The sequence below is a fragment of the Castanea sativa genome, chromosome 2 (genome assembly GCF_040712315.1).
Source record: "Castanea sativa cultivar Marrone di Chiusa Pesio chromosome 2, ASM4071231v1".
In the NCBI taxonomy this organism is placed as follows: domain Eukaryota; kingdom Viridiplantae; phylum Streptophyta; class Magnoliopsida; order Fagales; family Fagaceae; genus Castanea; species Castanea sativa.
In genome coordinates this window covers 4,098,751-4,119,947 of record NC_134014.1, presented here as the reverse complement: position 1 = coordinate 4,119,947, position 21,197 = coordinate 4,098,751, and the positions used below count along the sequence as shown (strand labels likewise).

General features: G+C 37.0%; 3 protein-coding genes across 4 annotated transcripts; 2 read left to right on the top strand and 1 right to left on the bottom strand.

Annotated features, from left to right (window-relative positions):
- Positions 1-288: 288 nt before the first annotated feature.
- On the top strand, positions 289-4,012 carry LOC142625935 (bifunctional protein FolD 1, mitochondrial-like). Of its 2 annotated transcripts, none has more exons than XM_075799693.1 (5): positions 289-504; positions 641-957; positions 1,601-1,837; positions 1,903-2,070; positions 3,588-4,012. In XM_075799693.1, the coding sequence occupies exons 1-5, from the start codon at positions 324-326 to the stop codon at positions 3,756-3,758; spliced, it is 1,074 nt and encodes a 357-aa protein (XP_075655808.1). In that variant the 5' UTR covers positions 289-323; the 3' UTR covers positions 3,759-4,012. The 2 variants fall into 2 exon arrangements, with proteins under 2 accessions (XP_075655808.1, XP_075655809.1); XM_075799694.1 differs by having other exon boundaries at positions 3,572-3,702.
- A 6,525-nt stretch (positions 4,013-10,537) lies between these two features.
- LOC142623500 (serine--tRNA ligase-like) lies at positions 10,538-14,391 on the top strand. Its single transcript, XM_075796936.1, has 9 exons — positions 10,538-10,673; positions 10,811-10,881; positions 11,627-11,788; positions 11,871-11,976; positions 12,175-12,368; positions 13,108-13,211; positions 13,323-13,506; positions 13,818-13,997; positions 14,165-14,391. The coding sequence occupies exons 1-9, from the start codon at positions 10,538-10,540 to the stop codon at positions 14,327-14,329; spliced, it is 1,302 nt and encodes a 433-aa protein (XP_075653051.1). The 3' UTR covers positions 14,330-14,391.
- A 1,149-nt stretch (positions 14,392-15,540) lies between these two features.
- Positions 15,541-21,197, bottom strand: LOC142623143 (peroxisomal adenine nucleotide carrier 1-like). Its single transcript, XM_075796547.1, has 5 exons — positions 20,805-21,197; positions 18,680-18,911; positions 16,831-16,977; positions 16,255-16,415; positions 15,541-16,082 (listed from the first exon to the last, which is right to left on the bottom strand). Exons 1-5 carry the CDS (start codon positions 20,945-20,947, stop codon positions 15,803-15,805), a joined length of 963 nt encoding a protein of 320 aa, XP_075652662.1. The 5' UTR covers positions 20,948-21,197; the 3' UTR covers positions 15,541-15,802.

Genomic DNA, 21,197 nt, shown 5'->3' with positions numbered 1-21,197 from the left:
ATAAAGAACTTAAAATTAAATTTTGTCTAAATTTGCATTTTGTAATATTTGACAACCCACCACCTGTAGCGGTTTTCTTGCTGACTTTTGACGAAACCGAACTATTTTGTATAATCCATTGATTTGTTGTTAACTTTTAATATAACTCCTCTTATTACTATAAAAATAAAAAAAAACTAATCATCATGAAAGGTATGATAGATCTCAAAATTAAAATTATTTTGTGAGATAAATAGATTGATAAATTGATAAAGCCATATAAGGCCCTGATTGGCTGGTAAGCTTAAGACTAGGAATCTTAACACACACACACACACAAAAACATGCGAGGTGGTAACTGGGTGGGTGTGGTTGGTCGCAGATTGAGAAAACAAACCTCATATTTTTCAGTACATTCAACTTCTTCAACATCTACTGAGTATCCCAACATCCTCGGACCCAACCTCCCTGATGTTTGGACTCCAACTAACCAATCCCACCGTCCTCAATCCTCTGCAATTTTCTGTTAAGTTAAAAAACAGACCCTTTTGATTTGCATTACTTTCAATCATTTTTCACACACCATATTCTATGTTGTCATGCATGATTCATGATTGAGTAACCATACACTGACATGTTTTGATAATGTCATGCAAAGCAGCTAATGGGAATAGTGCAAGAATTATTGATGGGAAACCAATTGCAAAAGACATCAAGTTCAGAATAGCTGGTGAGGTACAAAGAATGAAAGCTGCCATTGGAAAATCTCCTGGGCTGGCTGTGGTTTTGGTGGGTCAAAGGAGGGACTCAAAGACTTACATCAATATCAAGTTAAAAGCTTGTGATGAAGTTGGAATTGCAACTATGGTTGAGGAACTGCCTGAAAGTTGTACAGAAAGTGAACTTCTTGATGTTGTTTCAAGGTTTAATGAGGACCCATCTGTACATGGTATTCTTGTGCAACTTCCTTTGCCACAAGTAATTTCTACTCTACTCCTTCAGACTTTACTAGTTTTTTATTTTCTACAAGAAAGCTTGTATCTTGGAACTTTGGTTTTCGTGAAATGCAATGGGTGGCTTCGGAATCTATGACATTACCTTATCTATGGTAGATAAATAGGTGCCTAGGACCTGCATTTTAAGGATTTTAATATTTTTTCTTATCAAATCTATATTTCAAATTATAGTTCTTGCTATCAATTGTGGTGGTGACTGTTGAGAAATTCTGTGGATATGCCTTCTAGATTCCATATGTTTAGTTATATTTGTATATTTCTTCGTTCCCATGGATCTATTTTGTTGCACCTAATAAAGAATTAATGTCTCAAAAAGCTTTTAACTATAGGAAATTGTGAATCTAATCACTTAATCATTATTCTAATACTCTCCATAGGATTTGAACTCAAGACTGCCTAATCTAATACCATGATAAATTACCAATTTTCCCAAAAGTTTAACTTTGTAGGAAAACTGAATTTAATTACTTAACCAGTATTGTAACAGCACTTATTGGGCAATGGTTCCTTATGAAGCTCTCTGATATGCACGTATTTGGCACAATTTGGTTTGGTTAAGGAATTTTCACATTGGTTGCATATCCTAATTGAAATTCCTGACACAGCATCTGGATGAGGAAAAAATTATGACTGTTGTGAATCCAGAAAAAGATGTGGATGGCTTCCATCCCCTCAATATGGGGAATCTTGCCCTAAGAGGAAGGCAGCCCTTTTTCATCCCTTGTGCGCCTAAAGGCTGCATTGAGTTGTTGCTTAGGTTTGGCGTGGAAATTTCTGGAAAAAGGTCGGTGGTAATCGGGAGAAGCAAGATTGTTGGGTTGCCTACTGCTTTGCTCTTACAGGTAAAAATATGCTTTTCTACTGTAGTGTTTGATAGTCATTGGTGTAATGTATTGTTGGTGGACAGAGGCACCATGCAACAGTCAGCACTGTCCATTCATTCACCAAAAACCCGGAACAGATAACTTCTCAGGCTGACATTGTAGTCTCAGATGTTGGGATCCCAAACCTAGTCCGAGGCAATTGGCTAAAGCCGGGATCAGTTGTAATTGATATGGGGACAAATCTAGTTAAGGTAAGTAGTCAAATTCTTACATTTCCCTTTGTTTTGAAATCTTGAAAGTCTATCAGTTTCAATGTCAAATATTTGCAATAAATGAAGAATGAACTAATACTGATTTGGCCGGATGAAAAACTTATTTTCACTTTGACAAGGTTCCCCCCCCCCCCCCTTTCTTTTTAGATAAGTGAAAAATGACACGGATTATATCATTTGCTAATATGAAGTATTAATCAATGTTATTAAAGGTTATGGAAGAAAAAGAAAGTGAGACAGAGGGAAGTAGGAAAAAGATGGTAAAGTTTAATTTGAATAGTAGATTTTTGCACTTATTTGAGAGTGCGTAGATGAGATTTTGCACTCCCCCCCAATTTTCTTCAGCCAACACACACACACACACACAGGACTTATCTATCACCAGCATGGAGCACTTGGACCATCTCAGAAATATTCAGATGTAACAAATGATTGACAAATCTCAATGTATATTTTTCTATTCATGGAACATAGGACTACTACTTGTATGATTTTGTTTACTTTTTTAGAAAGTGAAGCTCTTTCCTAAGTATCTTTAGCTGCATATTTTGATTTGCAAAGGAGCCATGGCATTATACTCAACACCGGAATTTAACCTGTCCTATAATAGAATTATATATCTTCAGGTATAACAATTATAGTATATACTTGCTAGAAAACAAATAAACATATTTTCTAACTACATCAATATTGATTCTCTTTTTTGGGACTATGGCTTGGTAGTCTCTTGTATAAGTACCTTTAACTGCATCTTTCTGGCTGTGTACTCAACTCAGGCACCTACCTGACCTCATATTATGTCTATGTGACCTAACAGAAAATGAATGAAGTAGAGCCTATCAACTATGCTGGATCATTTATTTAGATGTCATTCAGCCCAATCCTCATTAGAATAGCAATGCATATTAATGCTCTCTTATTCAGGCTCATGGTTGGCTGAATGCATTGATTGATTGGTCACTTACTATAGCTAAGAGAGGATGACTGAATTGAACTTGAAAACAATGCTGAAACTTGCTAAGAGCACTTAAATAGTTGCCACTATATTCTACTAGGATATGACATTTTGTAGCACCTGCAGAGTAAAAGACCTACCTGAGTGCTTGCAGCATTAGATTCTCAACCTTGTCTTACAAGATCCTTCTTATCTTGTCCAGAGACCTTAAGTTTTTACTTGAATCAGTTCTGCAATAGCCAGAAAGGTGGATAGAGTCGAGTAAATCTATGCTTTATAAAAGAGAGAGGTGAAGGGCATTCACATGTTTTTATGAGAGTAATTCAGACAGTGAAAAGTAGACAAACTTTTTCTTTGCTTCTTGTACTTTTATAAGTTAACACAAATGAGAGACATAAGCCTTAGAGAAGGAAATAACTTGCCTTATGACTGGTACTTGTGGTTCCATTCACTGCTTCACTAGTTCCACTTCAGTATGCCATTTCTCATGTTGCTACTTATTTGACATTGATTAATCATCTGCAGCTATGATAATTTTCAGGACACAAGTAGCCGTCATGGATTTCGTGTCACAGGAGATGTTTGCTATGAAGAGGCAATGAAGGTGGTATCAGCCATTACCCCTGTGCCAGGAGGGGTAGGACCTGTTACAATCTCTATGCTCCTCTCTAACACACTTGATTCTGCTAAACGTGCATTTCGATTCACTTGAACCTCAAGCTGAAGTCTGTTGTTTCTTAAACTAAGTTTTGAATTCTCCTTTTACTCAATGCACAGTAATTCACAATCTAAGAAAATATAAGTGTCATTTGATTGATTCTTAGCTCTCAGTGAGGAATGTTCAGTACCCTTTTAGAATATGTGTGTTAGATATTTAACTTTTCTGCAAGAATAAATTTGTATGTGATATCAACATTAAATTAGTGATATTCTTATCGAGATTTAAAATTGAAACTTTTCTTATAACATTTCCTTTTAACATTATGTGTGTGAAATAACATAGTTCAGCTTTTGCCAATATTTCCTTATTTATTTATAAAAGCTGAACTATGTGTGTGAAATAAATAGAGTTAAATACAGCCTAAGGATAAGGAGAGCTGCCGCCAGGTTGAAGAAAAATTAGAGTGGAGAGTGCTAACTGCTAATGTTATATAAAATAAATAAATAAATAAATAAAAGTGGAGAGTGCTAAAGAAGGAGATTTCCTTCAGCAAATATTTGAAGTTTTTTCTAGTAAAGAATTTTTTTTGGGTACCACAATCAGGGAGAGTTCTTGCATTCAAAGTGAGTGAAGATTTTTCTCCAAAAAAAAAAAAAAAGTGAGTAAAGATTTTTGGGTGAATCATAGAAAAAAATATTATTTTATTTAGTGTAGATCTCAAATTAGAGCATAAAACTTGAGAAGAAATATTATAATTAATTTAATAATAGTGAAATTATTTGAAATTTGTTCCACAAGTTCATATAATTTTTGTTATAATATTTTTTGGACCCAACCCAACACTTAAAACAAATTGAGCTGAAGTTAGAGTTCCAAGTTTTTCTTAATACTAGTATCATTATTACTATTATTAATTGAAAATATTGGGTTTAAGTATGAAATATAAAATTAATTGAAGTTCATTTTAGTTTAGTCTTTTTAAGAATTTGTCTATGAAAACAATTTTGCACGTGCATAACCAACATTGTCGTGCACGCACGTGTGATAAATATTTTGTTAAGGTGCCCACTCGTATTGTCTTGCATTGCAAGAAAATGTAGAGTCCTCCTCGTATAGCTTATACAGACGCACTCTTATAATGTTGGACTCAACATTCTCTTCTCTCTGGATTATTAAATACTTTCGGAGCAGTCAGTAGTTTCAAACCATCAATCTCTTTTCATCGTCGTTTAATTTCATCTGGGCAGTTCCTTAATTTGTCTGTCTCTGTCTGTGTGTCTCAGTAACACAGTGTTGGGTGCAAAAAGCACATGGTCCAGCCAACAAAGTAAAAGCCCACATATGGGTTTGTATTTTTTATTCCGTGACTAGCAGGGTAGTAGTGTAGTCTTCAAACTCAAGTAAATTAGGATTCATGTGCTACTAGGAGTGTTAGTCGGTTGGGTAATGTATAAAGACAATATATATTAAGTTTTTTGGAGGTGCCATACAGTGAAAAAAGAAAAAGAAACAAGGAGTCGCATATTGAAGAATAGAGAAAAAGGATTGCCACCTTTGAAAGATAATTAGTGTGCGATAGAGTAAAGAAAAACAAGAGTTCAAAGAGAAAGGGTTTTCATGTAAATACTTGTGTTCTTGATTGTAATTTTGGATTGTTAATGTTAACGTGTGTATAGTATTATGGGCTTGGCCCAATTAGATTACTTACTTGTATAGCATACATTGTACTACACTCTTACTTATACAGCACTCATATGTCTCCTACATAAAGGACTCATGTATATTGTTTAAGTGAGAAATACAATACTATTGAATTCAGTATTTCTAACATGGTATCAGAGCTACTGCTCTGACCTTTTTTTTTTTTTTTTTAGCAGTCTTATCTTTTATTGGTGTTACTCCATTCTCAATATCGCTTCCGCCGTCACAACAACTGCTGCAGCCTTTCGCCGTTGAACCTTTGACATCTTCTAGACATCATCCTTGGGTTCCGGACCTGTAGCAGTCATCGTTGAGGAGTTTTACACTGCAAAGACCACTGCCTCTTTTTGCACCACCATGACACCTGCTCCGATCCGTTTTCTGAAGGTACCACTGAGATCGTCTTGCACCGATCTACAACTTGGTGGAAGCCGTGAAGCCATCAGAGCCCGCACGCCCCGCTCGAAGATCCTACGTTGCATCCCACGCGCCTCACACGCCGTCTTCAGTTCTAACTGACGTCATCTCGTGGCGTCATCAGTGCCATGTTAGCCCTAGCTTACGTCAGCATCCAGGCACCTGCTGACGTTAGCGACACGTCATCTTGCTGATGTCATCATCTCAAACCGTTGACCGTTGACTTTTTTAGAGTTGACTTTTTGCAGTCCAGGTTCTCCTTACTCAGTTTTTCGCGTAGATTTCATTTTTGCAGTCTATTTTTGCATATTATGTCTCTATATGGATAAAAATGATGTTTTTCTTCCTCACCCCATCAATACTGTATTGGAGGGGACTAGGAATTACTTATCTTGGTCTCAAGCTATGCGCAGTTTTATTAAGGGTCGCATGCTCTGGCATTATTATATTGGTGCAATCAATATTTCTGTGAAGGGGGCAAGTGAAGAAGATACTTCCTTCCTCAGTCGCATGATTGAATGGGATAGTCACAATCACATGATCCTCACATGGATTCGAAACACTTTCATTCCCTCCATCTCCAATCTACTGGGAAGCTTTGATGATGCGAAATCAGCATGGGATATGTTGGCCAAAAGATACTTTACTACTCACGGATCCATGAAATATCAGTTAGTGGTTGAATTGCATCAACTCAGGCAAGAACTGGGGCAGTCCATCAATGACTACTATAATCAGCTTCGCTTCATTTGGGACCAAATTGACCTTTCTAATCCAACTTGGGCATGCTCAAAAGATGCTCAACAATATGCTGCTATTAGAGATGAATTTTGTCTCTATGAGTTCTTGATGTCACTCCACAAGGACTATGAGCCTATTCGAGGTCAGCTTCTTAATCGTAGTCCTCCTCCCTCTCTTGATATTGCTGTGAACGAGTTAGTAAGAGAAGAAGCTCGTCTTGCAAGTCTTCAAGCCCAGGATAAGTTTAATGTTCCGGCCCTTACTCCTTCTGCTCCACCCATAGAGCAACCTCAGCACTCAGGTAATCCCTCTGGCTCCAGCAATTGTCGCAAACAGACTAACAAAAAGTTCTGCAACTATTGCAAGCGTCCTGGCCACACTATTGAGAATTGTTACCGTCGCAACAAATCTACTGCTACAGTTGCTAATACTGAGTCTACTCCGCCAATGCCTCCCATTTTAGCTGAGTCCCAGTCTTCTAGGTCCACTATCAACCTCTCACCCACTGAACTACAGGAGATCATAGCTCAGGCTGTTCGTATGGCTGATAATGCATCTCTTTCCACTGCTCTCTCAGTTTTACCCTGTAAGTCTCAAACTTGGCTTTTTGATTCTGTCTGTTGCAATCACATGACACCTCACTCATCTTTATTCTCCAAACTTGGCCCTGCACCACATCTCCTAAATATTCACATAGCTGATGGTTCCACCATGCATGAGAATAGTCTAGGTTTTGTTTCAACCTCCAACCTCTCTGTTCCTGGGGTTTTCCATGTCCCTGACCTATCCTATAATTTGTGTTCTGTAGGATAATTAGCTGAACTAGGTTATCACCTTATTTTTTACTATTCTAGGTGTATTGTGTAGGATCCGAGGACGGGACAAGAGCTTAGGACCGGCCTTAGAGTTGGGCGTATGTTTCCCTTGGACAATCTTCATCTTCCACCTGTTGCTCCAGTGTCTGTTGCTACTGTTGCCGCTGCGGTGTCTTCCTTACCCTCTCTCTCACTTTGGCACTCTTATCTTGGTCATGCACCCTCTTCTCGGGTACAACAGTTAGCTTTTAAGAGTCTGTTAGGTTCTGTGTCCAAAGACAATTTTAATTGTACTTCATGCCAGTTAGGAAAATAGCTAGCTTTACTTTTTAATAATAGTGATTCTATTTTTAATAGTACTTTTGAGTTAATTCATTCTGATGTTTGGGGACCTTCTCCTGTTGCTAGTATTGGTGGATCTCAATATTTTGTTGTTTTTATCAATGATTATTCTCGTTATAGTTGGATCTTTTCTATGAAATCTCGTTCTGAAATTTTGCTAATATACAGTAAATTTGCAAAAATGGTTGAAAGCCAATTCTCCAAACGAATCAAACTTTTTCGTTCTGATAATGCTCTTGAATATACTCAATATGCTTTTCAAGGTCCGTTACACTCCTATGGCACTGTACATCATCTAACCTGTCCAGGTACCTCTCAGTAAAATGGTTGAGCTGAACGAAAACTTCGTCATATTCTTGACACTATTCGTACTCTTCTTCTTTCTACCAAAGTTCCTCCCCCATTTTGGGGTGAAGCTGCTCTTCATGCTGTTCACACTATTAACCGCATTCCAAGCACTGTCATCCATAATCAAACTCCATATGAGAGCCTCTTTGGGTCACCCCCTGACTATCATCACCTACGCTCTTTTGGATCTGCTTGTTTCGTTCTTCTTTAGCCTCATAAGCACAACAAACTTGAGCTTCGATCTAAACTTTGCTATTTCCTTGGTTATGGCGAAACACAAAAGGGGTATTGATGTTATGATCCTGTCTCTCATCGTCTTCGTGTTTCTCGTAATGTTGTCTTCTGGGAACACCGCTCGTTTGTTGAACTCTCTCATTTTCGTTCTTCCCTAACTACCTCATCTATACTGAAAGTCTTTCCAAAGGAGTCTTATGTTCCTTCTTCAAATCCTCTTGATCCTCCTTTGGACTTCTCTATTCAACCTCCAGATCTTTTTTATGCTTATTCTGGACAGGTCGAAGATGAACAGGTTGATGACGAGCTACCCCAACTTAAGCCTGGGTCCCCCTACTCCTGCTCCGCCTGAAGATCCTCTACAAGACCTTCCACCTCCACAAGACATTCCACCTCGTCACTCAACTTGGGTAAGATCCATTCCTACACATTTACTTGATTATCGTTGTTACACTGCCCTTGCTACACTCCACGAGCCTCAAACCTATCGTGAGGCCTCCACCGACCCTTTATGGTAGATTGAAATGAAAGAGGAACTTGATGCATTAATCAAAAACCATACTTGGGACCTGATTACTCTCCTTCCTAAACAGTCTGTGGTTGGTTGTAAGTGGATCTACAAGATTAAGACTCGCTCTGATGGGTCCATTGAGCGCTATAAGGCTCATCTTGTTGCAAAAGGTTTTACACAGGAGTATGAGATTGATTATGAAGAGGCCTTTGCTCCAGTTGCTCGTATCTCATCTGTTCGTGCCCTCCTAGTAGTTGCTACTGCTAGAAAATGGAATCTTTTTCAGATGGATGTTAAAAATGCATTCCTTAATGGGGATTTGAGTGAAGAAGTTTACATGTAACCTTCTCCAGATCTCTCTATTGAATCCAACAAGGTTTGTCGCCTTCGACATGCATTGTATGGTTTTAAACAAGCTCTACAAGCTTGGTTTGCAAAATTTAGCCCTACCATCTTTCGCTTGGGTTATACTGCTAGTCCTTATAATGCTACCTTATTTCTTCGTTGCACTGATAAATGCACCATTTTACTTCTCCCCTATGTAGATGATATGATCATAACTGGTGATGACCTTAGTGACATACAAGAACTCAAGGATTTTCTCAGCCAGCAGTTTGAGATGAAAGATCTTGGACACCTTAGCTATTTCTTGGGTCTTGAAATCACTCATTCCTCAGATGGTATTTATATTACTCAAGCCAAGTATGCCTCTGACCTTTTGTCTCGTGCTGGACTCACTGACAGCAAAATTGTTGACACCCCAGTTGAGCTTAATGCGCATCTGACTCCGTCAAGAGGAAAACCATTGTCTAATCATTCTCTTTACAGACAATTGGTTGGCAGCCTAATCTATCTCACAGTTACTCGTCCAGACATTTCCTATGTTGTTCATCAGGTCAGCCAATATTTGTCTGCTCCACGGTCGACTCACTATGCTGCTGTTCAGCGCATTCTTCGATACTTGAAGGGCACTCTCTTCCATGGCCTTTTCTACTCAGCTCAGTCTCCTCTTGTACTCCGTGCATTCTCTGATGCTGATTGGGCAGGAGATCCCACTGATCGTAGGTCCACCATTGGTTATTGTTTTCTCCTTGGCTCTTCCTTGATTTCCTGGCGAAGTAAAAAAAAAAACCTTTGTGGCCCGTTCCAGTACTGAGGCAGAATATCGTGCTCTTGCTGATACCACATGTGAGTTCCTTTGGCTATGATGGCTTCTCAAGGACTTAGGTGTGTCTACGTCCTCTGCTACTTCTCTTTATTGTGATAATTAGAGTGCCATTCACATTGCTCACAATGATGTCTTCCATGAACAGACTAAACATATCGAGATTGATTGTCATTTTATCCATTATCATCTTGTTCATGGTACTCTCAAGCTCTTCTTCATCTCCTCCAAAGATCAACTTGCAGACATCTTCACCAAGTCCCATCCTAAGGGACGTATTCGTGATTTAGTTGACAACCTCAAGCTGGTCTCACATCCACCTTGAGGTTAAGGGGGGTTGTTAATGTGTGTATAGTATTGTGAGCTTGGCTCAACTAGATTACTTACTTGTATAGCACACATTGTACTACACTTTTACTTGTACTGCACTCATATGCCTCCTATATAAAGGCACTTATGTATATTGTTTAAGTGAGAAATACAATACTATTGAATTCAGTATTTCTAACAGTTAATATTTGTGATAATATTATTTAGTACCCAACACACAGTAAACATGTTGGACCACAACCTTTTCAGGGAAGACAGGGACGGCAACAACCCTAATCTTGTACGTGAATCTCAGCACCTTCGATATGCTGATGTTGATGTTGTTGATCAAATCATTCACCTTCATAAACAACAGAGACAATGTATGTTTCTTAATTTGTCTCACTTTTTGTTCTACATTTTTTTTTTTTGGGAGAAAAAAAATATGTAGTTTTAACTGTTGCATGCTGCATGCACATGCTAGAGAAGTGTTTTTGAGTTTTGTACTTTTTGTGGTCAGGTCAATATGAGCTTGATAATCTGCGCCAAGAGTTCAATAAGATTAACAGGGAAATTGCCCGCCTTAAAATAGTAAGCTCAGATTTTCTGAGTTTTATTTTTTGGATTCGTTTTTGTAGTTCTATTTATACTTTCAAGCTTTTTCTTTTGTTGTTAATGGCTGTCTAGGACTGTTATTTTTCAATTTGAATAGAATTTTTGTTATATAGCTGATTGAAAATTTATACCAACTCTAATTAGTCTTGTTGAAATTAAGGTGAGAAAAGTAAATTGTCACGGTAAGAGCGGAAACAATGAGAGAGAAGAAGGACACGAAAGTTATGCATTCGGCCTATGTCCATGGTGTAAATCTTAGTGGCTACATTGTTATTATATGATGTAGTTTATATAGACCCTAAAAATCTAGGGTTAGCCCTAGATAGGCTTTACGTTAAATTAGACCACTTGGGCCAGTACACAATAACCATAATAATATTATCTCAGCAAACTAGTCTATTGAAAATCTATATGACTATAACTGATTTCAAAATTTTAGAACTAAGGCTTGATTGTTATTGTAGCTAATTGAAAATTTATGCCCTTTCAAAGACCCTAGTTAGTACTTTTTATCCTACTTTGTGTTTGTTATGTTTCTACATATATATATGTCCATAACCAATTCCCATTAAATTTTTATTTGAAGAGGAAGATCAGGGAGTTAATGGACTTTGTTGAAAGGGCCTCTTAAATTCTTATTTATGCGTTTTTTATAAGAATTGCCGGAAAAATTATTTCTAGTTTTCTGTTGTGAAACTGAGTATCTTATCTAATTCAAAAGGCAGGAGAAGATGCAACTGAAACAATAAAGAACACGAATGAGAACAAGAAATTGACAGCAAAGAAAGAAGCTCAATTTCAGGAAATTAAAGATGAATTGTACAGAAAATTGGGGACAGTCGGAAACCTTGTCCATGCCTCGGTTCCCGTCTCCAATGATGAGGTATATGACTAGTTACAGCTTGCTTCTTTACCATACAAATAATACATATATTATTTTTCTTAGGATTTTGTTCATGTTGCAGGAAAATAATGCTGTAATTCGGTGTTGGGGGGAGAAGCGAATGGAACCAAATCTAAGGAACCATGTTGAGCTTATGGAGTTGACTGGAATTGCAGATACTCGAAAAGGTACATGATATGAACTTGGAAGTCTCTGACTCTTTTTTTCTTCTTTTTTTTAGAAGCTTATTATTGTTGAATTATGATTCATCTTGATCCCTTTATAAGTGGTTCTACAATATAGATACTTTACCAAGTTCAGTGATGCATTTTATGGGTATTATATGCTTCATTTAATATCTATTGATTCACATGCACTTTGTGTAGGTGGTAATGTAGCTGGAGGCAGAGGTTACTTCTTGAAAGGAATGGGAGTACTTCTAAATCAGGCTTTAATAAACTTTGGTTTGTCATTGCTAAGAAGAAGAGGCTATACATTAATGCAGACTCCTTCCTTAATGAGAAAAGATGTTATGAATAAGTGCGCTCAACTATCTCAATTTGATGAAGAGCTTTACAGGGTACCAATTGCAATATCCTGTAGATCATTAATTCATATTCTCAGGGACTGTTGAGGCTAATGTTATTTTGATTAAGAAATACATATGCTCTATGTTAACAAAGGCCCCTAATACTACTGAAACCTGGTGAGGCTGTGGTTAAGCTGTGGTTGAACCCACCTGATCAGGGAGAACTTATGATCCCCCTACCCCGTCTGGGCTTCGCAATCATTGGTTCCTCAGCAGGAAGGTACTGCTATGGTTACACCCAGACAGGGTCTTCCAAATACTGGTGGCCCCTAACCCTTTTTAATTTAGGGAAAAAAAAGGGCCCTAGTATATTTCATGCTCAAGGTATGTTGAATGTTGAAGTATAATTCAAAAATTGGTTTAACAAATTGATTAACTGCAACTTGCCTAAGCGCCCTACTGCATGGATCGGTAGTGCTTTGGCATATAAACATAAAATGTTCAATTACTCCTATAATTCTACCAACCTGACCTGGATGACGCAAACTGCTACTCGTATTGGTTCATATGTTGTCTAAGTAAATCATACCTCTTCAAGACATTACTTCTGTTAAAGCCCATTATATCAATTTTCCATGTTTTCCACCATTCTTCCTAAATATTTTGTTTCCTTATGAGCCATTATGCAATCTCATCCTCTCCCCCCCCCCCCTCCCCGCCTTTTTTTTTTTTTTTTCCTGTGATCTGGTCCAATTTGATTGGTTGATTGGGACAAATTAATTTTTCACAGGTCACTGGCGAAGGAGATGAAAAGTATCTGATTGGGACATCTGAGCAACCATTGTGTTCTTATCACCAAGGTGAATGGATCAATCCCAAGCAATTACCCTTAAGGTGAGAAGAATGTATCATTCATTTTTTCTAAAGAAGAATGTATCATTGCAGTCATGTTTCGTCCAATATTTTAGTTATTGCTACTTCTTGATACACAATGTGGTTTCACAGATATGCAGGATATTCATCTTGCTTCCGGAAAGAAGCTGGTTCACATGGTAAGGATACTCTAGGAATTTTCCGAGTTCATCAATTTGAGAAGGTGGAGCAGTTTTGCATTACAAGCCCAAATGGTAATGAGTCTTGGGAAATGCATGAGGAAATGATCACAAATTCTGAGGATTTCTACCAGGAGGTATATCAAAAACTTGCAAAAAAGTGCATTTATCTTGTTTGCTTGCTTTTTATAGTTACTGCAATATAGCTCAACTCCTCAGTGTAACTGACATGAATTGCTCTTTTGGAAACATAATCACAACCATGGTTCCTCTAATTCAAAAAGTGTTTGTGCCTCATCAATTGTTGCAATTGTCAGCTAGAATATTACAGTTGTGAAAAATAGCATTCTCTTAATCTGTCATTGTTCGTTTATTCTTCTATTGAATAAAGCAACATTCCTTTCCAGAAAAAAGAAAGAAAAATAATTTACCTACTCTTTGTTTGCAGCTAAAGATCCCCTATCAAACTGTTGCAGTGGTTTCTGGTGCATTAAATAATGCAGCTGCAAAGAAGTATGATTTAGAAGGGTGGTTTCCTGCATCCAAAAGATATAGAGAACTTGTGTCCTGTTCGAACTGCACTGACTACCAGTCCAGGAGACTAAAAATTCGATATGGGTTGAACAAGGTAGGTCCTGATTAGTGATTACTGACACTGCATTTTATTCTCATTAAATATAAATTTTAGATCAGCTTTCTGCTTGTTTATATTAATACCAACTTGTGCTTTGAATGAATGTTCTACTGTTGTATAGTATTTTTTAGCTTATTGTGTCAATCAAATTTTGGTCACAGAATGATGAACAGGCAAAGCAATATGTTCACATGTTGAACTCTACCCTCGTAGCAACTGCGAGGACCATTTGTTGCATCCTTGAAAATTACCAGAAGAAAAATGGCGTTGAGATCCCAGAAGCGTTACTACCCTATATGGATGGTGTCACTTTCCTTCCTTTCTGAGAGTAGCACTACCCCTGCGGCTTGAGGGAGGATGCTATAGCCTCGTAACGCATATATAACAATGATGTAGGACAAACCATGGGGTTTAAGTTGTTTATGAATTTTGAATTTTTTTTTTGTAATTTTTGTTATTTCAGCTTTTAGGGTTTTGTTTCCTTGATTTCAGGTGTTTTTAAGGCCTTCATAGTCAAATTAGAGTCTGTAGGATATCAATTAAGATTCGTTTAGGAATATTTTGACTTGCAAAGTTAGTTTTCCTACAAGAGGTTTATTACAAATTTAACAATTTATATTCAATAAATTTGAGGCTTTATTATTTATGGTAGATTCCAATGTTCTCCTTGTGAATTCAAGGAACCCCTCACGAACTTTAGGATTTCGTTAAGCTAGAGCAAGATCTAGCCTTACTCACGTTTCTGTTCTGCTCTCAATTGGTATAAGAGCTTTTCAGTATCTTGATATCTAGCCTATTGTGTTCCTGTTCAGCATCAAACAACCAAGCCTTAGTCCCAAGTTTTTTGAGATTAGTTAGGATTGACCACATCTTAGCCTAGTAATTTTTATTTGTGGAAAATAACTTAAAAGCTAAAACTGTTTTGATTTGTTAGTTTGGGTATGCAAATAAGAGTCAAGCAAGCCTAAGCTGTCTTTGTGTACGTGCGCAGCCTCCCTGTGAAATGTGTCTGTGTAATGTGTATGTAAAGAAAGTGTGTATCCAAGAGTAGCTATCTTAATGAGGTTATTATGTGAAATACTTGAATCATGCTTGTGCATTTGTATAACAGTATATTATAATCAAAGTGAATGCTTTATTTTGTAAATTGTACAAAAATTGAATCATTAACTTATTTTTCTTTCTAAGCAATCGAAACAACATCCTACATGCGTTGTTAAGAAAAGCTTTCCACCTTAAACTAGAAACTGAAACACAGCAAGAATATTGGTAAGTATTGGTTATGATTCCACATTATGTAAACCGTGCTAATATTCTCCCATCAAAACCCCGAGCTTTTGAGAATTTTGTGTTTCCTTCTGAACAATCAATATAAAATGCAAAAGTTAATCATCCTGATATATCTATTCCTCTCATCCCAACCATAAGCACACATTTGCAAAAGCAGTTTTAACTCCCAAGAAAATGCCAAAAATAAAAAATAAAAAACCTTACATCAAGTTGAGAAATATCCCCACATAATCATAATCATATGTGCTAGCTAAGGAAATTGCATGAATATTTTATTTCAATTAAGATAGACATCAAATGTGATGATATTTATTGAATGACTACTAGAAGAGAAAAAGAAAATTTCCTTGTTCTACAAATTTGAATTCTCCTTTTGAGATACACAACCTGGTCTACACAAATGTTTATTGGATGCTGCTGCATAATTCCTCCTCCAAGGTGGACAAATTCTATGGAGCCTCTTCATTAATGAGGTTTCCACGCGTATAGCTCTCACTCTCATCACTAATTCAAGTGCCTTTTAGTTTGGGGCGGGTAACAAACAGAAACTTTCTCAGTGCAAGCATTAGGACCCATGTCGTCTTTGTAATCTTCTCCTTTATCATCAAATGCAATGCTGAGCTTAGCACAGTCTTCAGTATTTGGGCCTGTAATCCTTTGAAGAAACCCAGTAGGCCCTCTCTTTTCCAAATGGCGTAGACTGCACCTGAAACTGTCTTCTGGGCTTTTTGTTCGGCTTCTTGGTTCCCATCTTCATCTGACTCTGCAGCCTGAATCATGACTTTACACCTGTGGACAATGAACTAAAATCTTTTAATGAAGTTGTGAAGAGGCCTATGAATAAGGGCAATGCATATTTTTTCAGATATCTGCATGTTTTGATGGAAAACTTGCAGAAAAGATGAGTTTGTGAATTAAACCAGGTAATGCACAAGGAGGAATGATTGAATTGACCACACACCTGATAGCTGGGTAAGTCAAGCAGGTAGCAACACACTTCGAAACTGCACCCAACACAAAAGCATTATAAGCAGAAAGAGCTTTCGGGGATGACTCTGTAGCTGCTTTTTTGCTCAGCTTCCCCTTCAATAGCCTCTCTTTTAGCTGATCGAAAACGGTGTACTGTACAAAACATGTTCTAGTTTTAGCTTTATTTGTCTTCACAATTTTTTTTTTCAATTTTAACAAGTAGCTGAATTTTTCTTTTCTTGCAGCTTGAATCTACTGTTTTAAGCAATCACACAGAAAGGGAAAGTGAAAATTCCATGTTGTAAAAAGACCATAAATAGGAGTCACCATCTTCAATTGAACATATGGCTATGGCTACAATGAGGTGTCATTGTCCACTCCAAATTTTCAGGAAAAAAAAAAAAATAATAATAATAAAATTCATATTTGTCTAAACATAACCTCAAGAAGCTGAAATGGAACTAGTGAAATCAAACCTACTTTCTACCCAAAAAAAAAACGGAAATCAAACCTACTCTATATGTGAGACAAACATACAACCTGTGTACTGAACTGCAAACTTGTGTACCTGGATAGATGGGTTTGCTGTCAAAAGAAGAGATATGCCTAGACCATCAAATGCCTCATTCCAAGTACCTTCTGAAAAGCTCTTCCAAAGTCCTTTTGATTTCCCAAACTCACTTGTCTGCATCCTTGAGGATGCTGCATCCAAGGGCTGGAAGGTGAAATCAGAGATTAGAACATCTAAACATTGAGGATTGAAACTACAAAGTGGTCTACTTTGTCATTAACAGAATTTTCTTTTTCTTAAATGTGATGCCCCAATTTGATTGATTGTGTGATGTGTGTGGGTGTATAATGAGTCTCACATCAAGTATTTACTGGGTAGATTGGGCTTTATTAACAACTATAAGGAGCCTCAATTGTGACTAGTTTTTCTGAGGTATATCGCAAATGTGGCTAACGCTTTTCCTTAGGTCGTTACATATGGTATCAGAGCCAGCCTGATAACCCCATGTGGGCTCAGAGACACTACCCCACAAAATGGGCCCTAACAAAGACGTTAGGAATTTAAGTGGGGGAGATTGTAATGCCCCAATTTGATTGATTGTGTGATATGTGTGGGTGTGTAATGAGTCCCACATCGGGTATTTACTGGGTTGAACTGGACTTTATTAACAACTGCAAAGAGCCTCAATTGTGACTAGTCCTTTTGAGGTATAGCGCAAATGTGGCTAGCGCTTTCCCTTGGGTCATTACATTAAATTTGGTTAAGTGATCACAAATTAGACTATTTTCTTATTAACAGCAAATGAGAGTGGTCATTGTAATTTGGTTAAGTGATCACAAATTAGACTATTTTCTTAAATTGAATATGTAAAATCACCTTTAGGATTTCAGGGTATGGCATACTTTCAAATTCTTACAATCAATATTGTCATAACTCTTTCTTATAGTGACTTTTTCTGCAAGTCCTTTTCTTGATACTCCCCTAGACAGTACATTCAACCACTGAATATTAAAGAAAATTAAAATAAAAAAATAAAAAAAAATTTAATAGTGTTTAAATGGCACCACATGAATAGAGCCCCAACATTTGTTTTAATAACTAAAAAACATTCATTAGAAGAAAAGCGCAAAGGTGTGTAACCCTAGAACATAGGATGCATACAAAAGGAGAAGCCCAAAACAAGAACTAAACAAATATTAACAGAAGCTCAAAGAATCCACAAACTCTAGGAAATCCATGGTAGAGAAAGTGTGAGAAGTAGAAGTCCAGATTTATAGAGTCCTTCAAAATAAAAACTTCAACTTTAGTGTGTGTAACTCTTTCCCCTCAAAGCAACAGACATTTCTTTGTTTTCACTAGCAACCCATTAAGCACGAAAGAACAGGTTTCAAAATCTAGCTATTGTCTCTCTTGCCAAAGCGACCTTTCCAACAATACAACAAATCCAACATAGAAGAAGCATTACCAAATAAACACCAAATAGACAGAAAACCAATGCCTGTAACTCCCAAGACACTGCACAGCAACGAAGGAAAAGGTGAGCCACACTCTATCTATGGCTCTTACACATAAAATACCAATCCATAATAATCACAATTCACTTCCTTAGCAATTTCTTATCCAACATCACACACCACGAGAAAAATGCCACACTAAGCAGTATGCGAACTTTCCAACTCCTCTACCATGGGAAATAATTCCCTCTTCTCAACAATATGTAACAATAGCTCTTCACTTGAAAGTGCGGGGATGTCAAAGGGATCCATTCCATTTGATCCACCTCCCCACAATTAATCTCCGTGGCATATATGTCATGCAATAGAATAGAGCTCCAACATGCACATCATCATTTATCTACAAAAAAATTGTTCCCTTAACAAGAAAAACTTTTCAATGTATAACTCACCTGTGTGACTATGACTGTACAAGCCCCGGCAGCAGCAGCAACAATCAAGTTTGCTTTTGTTCCTATGGTTTTGTTTCCACTTTTCTCCAAGTACAGCCTTTTGAAGAAGCTGTATCCATAGAAGTAGACAAACTGTGAAATAAAGGACTGAAGGTTCTTTGTCCCAAGGCCCTGGTACAATGAGAGCACCTGATGGGTAGAAATTGCTTCCCATAAAACATCAGAAATATTCCTGCACAAGCCAGAGCAATTAAAATTTGCATCACATAAGGCAGTATCTTTTATTTTTCAGTCATAACTGATTAGCCATAGAACAAGGGTCACTGATTACACTGTTGAAAAAATCAAATTGAGAAGGCTGTAATTCATATATGAAGCATTGCATGAATAATTCATTGTAAAAACACCTACGCAGAGTCAGCTATCCTTCTTTTCTATTGATTAAAAACTGAAGCTACTTTAGATGACGAGTGCAATCAATTCTAGCAATGCAATTGTCCATGATTGAAATCGAATATGTTTACCCCAATATAAAATTGTGGGAGATAATCAGCCCTAAAAAAAAGGACTGAAAAGGATAATATCAAATATTACCAAATAATCATGTAAAAGAACTCAATCTAAGCATCATATATTTCATTCTAAGAGAGGGTTTGGATCCAGCATTTTTTTTTTCCCACGTTTTGCTTTTGCGTTTTGCTTCTTTTTTTTCTTTTTTTTTTTCTTCGTTTCTACTGCGGGGGGACAAACGTGCAGTGCTCACTGTGCATGTACTGTGCGCACACTGTGCACGTACTGTGCATGCACTGTTCACGTACTTTTTTAGCAATTTTTTATTAAAAATGGGTCCCGTAGCACTATTCACATATTTAAAAATTATTTTGCTATAGTGTTTTCAGTTTTCAGTTTTCAGCAATAAGTTCTATCCAAACGGACCCTAAATATATTTAAATTAGCTTTTGCTAAGCAAAGAAGGAGATGACTGGATTGGGATTATAGTCGTTAGTCCCAGCCAGTGGCAGAGCATGGATTTAGGTCGAGGGGGTAAGATTAAAAGTAAAAAGCTAATCTAAAAAAATTAATTAATATTAATAACAAAATAAATAAGCAACTATATGCTAATGTAATTGTCATATAGAATCTAACATAAAATGTAAACTCTAATTTGGCTTTTCCCACCTGCCCCTGGTCCCAACCCTCTGCAAAAGGAGTACTTTAACCTAGCTTAGGGACTGATAAACAAACACCCTACTCACTAATCGTTTCATACACTAACAACCCTTTCGTTTACTGGATACAATAAGGTTCTATTAAATTGTTAAGAGAGGAAATTACTGGATTACGGAAATCTTCCAATAATCAATCTAATTTGAAATTGATGAAAGATTCCAAATTTAATTTTCTCCTATCTACTGCAACTTAATACAGAAGTATGCAATGCCGTGGACTTCTTCAACCCACCAAACCCCTCCCACCCTCTCTCCTTAACCCTTCCATAAATATATACCTAATTAATTAAAGAGAGATTATAATAACAGTTCTGACGATAAGAAACAAACGAAATCCTCAGTCCTTCTCATTAAAATGTATCAATAGCCCTGAAGTTACAACATACTATTCTCTAAACCCAAGATAATCCCACTCCAAAATCTACAACAACTTTGATAGTAGGAAGCATATTGATCAAAGTAACACTAAATTAATTTTACTAGACCCTTCAAAGTATCATCAATCCAAATTAGATTAGTACTTTTCAATTCCTCAACAATAACTCATGGTGATCACTGCAGTGCAATAACATCTATGCTCTCCCAATTCGAATCTTATCTAGATTCAGTCAACATAATCAACATGTCCTATAAATGTTTTAACCATAATCTTACACATCATATTTTATGAATACAAAGTTTTTAACTTTTAAACCCCTCTGAGAAATTAGCAATCAAACCCAGCTTGCAATATCCCATCTTACGAATATAAGCAGATATTAATGAACAAAGTTCTAAATCCAACCAATTAATTAAAAAAAATCTAAACTTTGACAAGTTATATACTATAAAAATAGACAAAGATAGATATGTGGGGCCGAGAGGTTAACAAGGAGAATGCTGATGTTGAGTTTAACCTGTACTTTTGATGATGTTGAGTTCGAACTTCAGCTTGATATTTTGACTTACAGGTATCAAGAGGGTACAAGATGGTGGTGCTAACAAGAGCTCCAATGGCTCCTGAAGTGGCTTCTGACAAAGATTCCAGGTCAATCCCCATTTTTAAAGGCTTTATTCAAAGAGAAGCGAACTGGGTGTCAGAGATATGAAAAAGGAAAAGGCTAGAAGATTGAGGATGCTGCTGAAGCATCCTTGGATTTTGGAACTGGTTAATTCGGAATGGTTGTTAAGACTTGAGAAGAAGAACAGTTATAATAGTATAATTAGAGAGAGAGAGTCCAGAGAGAAGGTAGTGAAGAAAGTTTGATGCGGTGGCATGCGAAACAGGTTTGTTTCACTTTCACACAGTT

Excerpts from the sequence above, each read along its gene's own strand:
- LOC142625935 (XM_075799693.1), top strand. The coding sequence starts at position 324 with ATGCGAGGTGGTAACTGGGTGGGTGTGGTTGGTCGCAGATTGAGAAAA. Across the intron at positions 505-640 it reads TCAATCCTCTGCAATTTTCT|CTAATGGGAATAGTGCAAGA; the intron begins GTTAAGTTAAAA and ends CATGCAAAGCAG. Across the intron at positions 2,071-3,587 it reads TGGGGACAAATCTAGTTAAG|GACACAAGTAGCCGTCATGG; the intron begins GTAAGTAGTCAA and ends GATAATTTTCAG.
- LOC142623500 (XM_075796936.1), top strand. The coding sequence starts at position 10,538 with ATGTTGGACCACAACCTTTTCAGGGAAGACAGGGACGGCAACAACCCT. Across the intron at positions 10,674-10,810 it reads TCATAAACAACAGAGACAAT|GTCAATATGAGCTTGATAAT; the intron begins GTATGTTTCTTA and ends TTTTGTGGTCAG. Across the intron at positions 13,507-13,817 it reads CTGAGGATTTCTACCAGGAG|CTAAAGATCCCCTATCAAAC; the intron begins GTATATCAAAAA and ends CTTTGTTTGCAG.
- LOC142623143 (XM_075796547.1), bottom strand. The coding sequence starts at position 20,947 with ATGGGGATTGACCTGGAATCTTTGTCAGAAGCCACTTCAGGAGCCATT. Across the intron at positions 18,912-20,804 it reads CAACATCATCAAAAGTACAG|GAATATTTCTGATGTTTTAT; the intron begins GTTAAACTCAAC and ends TGGCTTGTGCAG. Across the intron at positions 16,978-18,679 it reads GTACAGTCATAGTCACACAG|CCCTTGGATGCAGCATCCTC; the intron begins GTGAGTTATACA and ends TTCACCTTCCAG.